This window comes from Ammodytes marinus, assembly GCF_949987685.1.
Source record: "Ammodytes marinus genome assembly, chromosome: 4".
NCBI lineage: Eukaryota > Metazoa > Chordata > Actinopteri > Uranoscopiformes > Ammodytidae > Ammodytes > Ammodytes marinus.
In genome coordinates this window covers 5,812,443-5,817,442 of record NC_137233.1, presented here as the reverse complement: position 1 = coordinate 5,817,442, position 5,000 = coordinate 5,812,443, and the positions used below count along the sequence as shown (strand labels likewise).

General features: G+C 42.4%; 1 protein-coding gene across 1 annotated transcript in view; it reads right to left on the bottom strand.

Annotated features, from left to right (window-relative positions):
- Nucleotides 1–5,000, bottom strand: part of il17rd (interleukin 17 receptor D) — a 33,137-nt gene that overhangs the window by 17,356 nt on the left and 10,781 nt on the right. Inside the window, exon 2 of the mRNA XM_080026703.1 lies at nt 1,449–1,503. Within this exon, the coding sequence (XP_079882829.1) occupies nt 1,449–1,503 (55 nt within the window). The remainder of the gene's footprint in view (nt 1–1,448; nt 1,504–5,000) is intronic.

Below are 5,000 nucleotides of genomic sequence, written 5' to 3'. Positions count from 1 at the left end.
TTTATATCCAACATTTTAAACATTATGAGCTGCAGTTTTTATTGCAATTATTAATCTGCTGAAAATAAAGGCAGTTGCTGGTTTCAACATGTTTTGGTTTTCCTATTAAGAATTTCATGATCTGATATATTTTATTATTATATATATTATATATATATTATATATTTTATTACAGACACTCCAGACACACGTCACTTAAGTGGTCAACCTATTTTTTACATTTACTTTATTTTGTTATGATTCCATTTTTGTCTTTGTTTTTGGGGAAATTGTTAACTTGAAGTTTAATAAAAGGGACTGCTTGAAAACTCAGACACACACACACACACACACACACACACACACACACACACACACACACACACACACAATGAGCAGTCTGAAAGTGCGTCTCGCGTCACGGCCACAGACAAAGGCAGGAGGCAGGGATCGGCTACGGCTCAGGAACTTGACTTTTAGAGAGAAAAGAACAAAGGATGAAGAGGAGGAGGAGGAGGGGAGATACATGGGGGGTGAAGGGGCTCTCTGTGTGTGTGTGTGTGTGTGTGTGTGTGTGTGTGTGTGTGTGTGTGTGTGTGTGTGTGTGTGTGTGTGTGTGTGTGTGTGTGTGTGTGTGTGAGTTTCATGCTGGGTAACATGACAGAAAATAACAAAAACGATTTTAAGGCTGAGGTCTCTGGTTGGATCCCCGGCACCGGACAGAAGGGCGTTAGAAGTTAAAATAGTAGTGGCTGCTATTGCATCTACGCTGCCCACCATCTCGACCATTGTGTCCTTGAGCAAGACACTTCACCCCAAACTGCTCCAAGGGCGCTGTACTATGGCTGACCCTGCGCTCTGACCCCCTCTGGAGTGTGGTAACTTGAGAGGGGATATGCAAAAAGACAAATGTCAATGTAACCAACCATTGACTAATAAAGTAACTTTACTTAGCTTAACTTTTACATTGGAAGTCGGAACTTAAGAGTGACATCACATCTGAGTTTGCCTTTTAAAAATCTCCTCCATTGTTGGCAAATACTAGTTGGTAAAAATGATCTATGTTGTATTTTGTGAATAAAAATATCGTAGCAACATATCTAGAGATAGAAAATGAGCAGAGCCTTGTGTACATCTGATTTAATGTGACACAAATAATACAGAAGAGCTAAACATGTTCTATAATCAAAGTGTGCACTGCTGTTCATGTGCTCAGCAGCCATGTTGAATGTTGAACTCGGGGTTGGCGAGGTTTCTCAGAATTTCCAAGTAGGAATTCTAACTTCAGGGGGCGGGGCGTTCAAGTTTAAAGTTTTGACTGGGAAATCGGGAACTCGGACTTAAGTTAGATTGGAACACAGCAGCATACGTTCTCATGGGTTTTACTGTTATGAGTTTGACGCCAAATCATCAGGTTGCTTGACACAGTCCAACCTTCTAGACCATTACCTAAATACAGAGGAACTTACTGTCGGCTCGGAGGGTGATGGCCAACTTGCGACCTCCATCTGCAATGGACTGAACCTGAGAGAGAGAGAGACACAGAGAGAGGGAGAGAGAGACAGAGAGAGAGACAGAGAGAGAGAGAGAGAGAGAGAGAGAGAGAGAGAGAGAGAGAGAGAGAGAGAGACACAGAGAGAGAGGGAGAGAGGGAGAGAGAGATGACATTAAAAAAAATAAGATTGCAGCCGAGGCAACGGACGTCCCCGTAATGATGACTGTTTTCACTTTGATCTCAATACTTGATGATTTGTTTCGACAATCAGTCTTCATTGAAGTTTTTTTATTTTAATTTCATTTATTTAGTGTTTGTTAAAAACAGCATTCCAAGACTGAGCAGTTAAAACCGGCCTGGCCTCCGTTGAAATTGTTCCAGAAAAATATGAAATTATTTAATTTTTTTTTTTCTAGATTAAAAGTTTGTGCAAGTTTTTTCTAGCACAACTTTTTACTCTAAAAATCTTTGTGAGGACCTGGATATCTTTCCACCCCAGCGGCTCTATTGAACACAAAGGACGGCAGATACAGTTACACGCGGACAGAGCTGAGATAGGACGAGGTGTGAACGTTGAGCTACGGTTACCCACAATCCCTTTCACCGGGTCGCACCCCAAGGACATGGGCTCATGAGGTTTGTTTCAACAGTTTTTACAGCTTTTGACCTTGTTTTCATGTTGCCCTGCTGTGCAACACACACAGGTACGCATGCATACACGCATACACACACACACACGCACACACAGACACACACACACACCAACTTCAGGCTTGTTAGAGAGGTGTCAGATTGGGTCGCACACAACAACCAACCACACACACACACACCTGAAACTAATCAGACGGACCCCCTACCGTGTGTGTGTGTGTGTGTGTGTGTGTGTGTGTGTGTGTGTGTGTGTGTGTGTGTGTGTGTGTGTGTGTTATATAAAGCGTGCCATGCTTATTAGCAGTGACTGTACCCCAACAATCCACACACACACACGTTTGTAATTATAAAGATGTGAAGAACCTCATTGCCAGAACACATTCCCTAGACCTTAGAACAAACGCTAACATGGCCCCTAAAGCCAGGTCCTAACCATCAGCAGCCTTTTGATACAGCGAGAAGACCACATGTCTTTACTTTAGGACACACGCACACGCACACGCACACGCACACACACACACACACACACACACACACACACACACACACACACACACACACACACACACACCTCATAATTTCTGGCCCCTTTTTCCTTTTCTTTGCTTTAAAGCAGGGGTGGAGGATTTGTGGAGAAAATGGCAGTTGGGATAGAGATTCGAATTAAAAATACCTCAACCGCTCCACTTGTTCTCTTTGGTCCCTCCCCTATGGTCCCTCCCTGACACGCTCTACACCAACAACGTCATGCCAAAGTGAATGGACAGTCCCAAGAGCCAATAAGAACAGAATCGGAGCCTCGCTCTGATTGGTCAAAGTGTACAGCTCATGTTAACTCTGACCAATCAGAAATCATATACCCCAGCTTTAATTTCATTTTTAGATTATACCTATCATATTGATTACTATGAATACTTTTTTTATTAAACAGTTATTTATTGAAACTATAATAATAAAGTCCTATGTCTTGTTTTCTTCTCAATTAATTTAACTTCATTGTCATACATGTATCTTGTTATAACTCATATCTTGTTTAACGTTTTAGTGTTAAACAATCCAATAAAGGTGAAAACAAACAAACCCCCAAAACATCTTAAAAGAAACAAAACTCTCTTTAGTTTCCCTTCAGCTTTCCTGCAGTGATGACCTTTGACCTTACGAGGTTTACGTCCTGCTGGGAGCACGGAACGAGTAGCTAATTAAAATCATGAAAGGTTCTCACACACACACGCGCACGCACGCACGCACGCACACACACACACACGCACGCACGCACGCCCCGCGCCTCAATGTGAATGCATTTATAGTATACAAAGAAGTCAGTAGGTTACTTAAGACGATGCAGGGTCACAAAGAGGAATCAAATCTCAGCTCTCTTTCTGACCTGCAAGTGTTTTGGACTTTTTTTAAACCAAAGACCATAAAGCTAAAATAAAAGCCTTTTGTAAAAAATATAACTCAATATTCTGCACTGGTTGGAGATTGTTACCAAATAAAACACAAACTGTGACGTCTATAAAACAGTGGATATACAGTAGGGAGGGTTGTCATTTTCCCATGACATAAAGATTTTATTCATTATTTTATTTTTTTTAAGATTATTTTTTGGCATTTTCAAGCTTTATTAGACAGTACAGAGTTGAAATGGGGAGACAGAGAGAGAGAAGGGGGATGACCTGCAGTTAAAGTCCACGGGTCGGATTTGAACCCGCGACCACTGCTATGAAGGCCGGAGCCGATATGGTACGCGCTCTATCCACTACGCCACCGGAGCGCCACGATATTATTCCTTTTAGCATATACAAGGACACCCCACAGTCAGCCAGAACTAGATCCAACATTGGCATCTTGAGAGAGGGTTCATATGCGAGACCTCCCCACAACTAGCCTCGTTCATTACACACTTAGACCAATGACTGGAAGACCTGTGTTATGAACTGTGCATACTGTTTAAGTGATTGCTGTATGATTATAGAGTGATTTAACACATTTATTAACAAAAAAATATCACTTACTTCCCCTTTAATTACACACTTTGATCATTTTGAGAATTTAAGCAAATGACCCCGGTGTCCATCGCCACGAGCCAAAAACCTCCAATCTTTACGAGGGACAATTTATCAAACAGACAAGACGGTATTGAACCTTCCTTCTGCCAGGTGTTTCTCACTATAATCATTATCTCACACACACAGACACAGACGCACACACACACACACACACACGCACGCACGCACACACACACACACCCTGAGGGAACGGACTGAGTCGCATTAGAATACAACTGATGAAAGGATGGAAAAAAAATAGAGAAAAGAACGTCACTATAGTCACACGCAAAGAAATCTGATCGAACACATGGTTTACTTTTTAAAACTGCAAATCTACCAACAGAAAAACTCTAACTTTCAAAAAAGCAGAAATTCCCATGGGAAACCCCAAACGCACACACTCACGCACCTGCGCGAACACACACACGCACACATGCACACACACAGGCACACACACACACAGAGACACACACACACACACACACACACACACACACACACACACACACTTCCTGTGGTAATCAGACAGCTAATTGCAGGCTCAGTTTGCTGAACATCAACAGTGATTTATCACAGTGCTGCGGGGAAGGAAAGAGTGAGTGAGGCTAAGGATGCAAGGAAAGGAGGAAGATTCGGTGTGTGTGTGTGTGTTTGTGTGTCTGTGTCTGTGTGCCCTGTATGTAGATTCAGAGTTTGTGAGTGTGTGTGTGTGTGTGTGTGTGTGTGTGTGTGTGTGTGTGTGTGTGTGTGTGTGTGTGATGGGATAGGTAATCACCAAACCCTGCGGAGACGGAAGGAAACGAGGAAGAAGAGAAAAAGGAGAA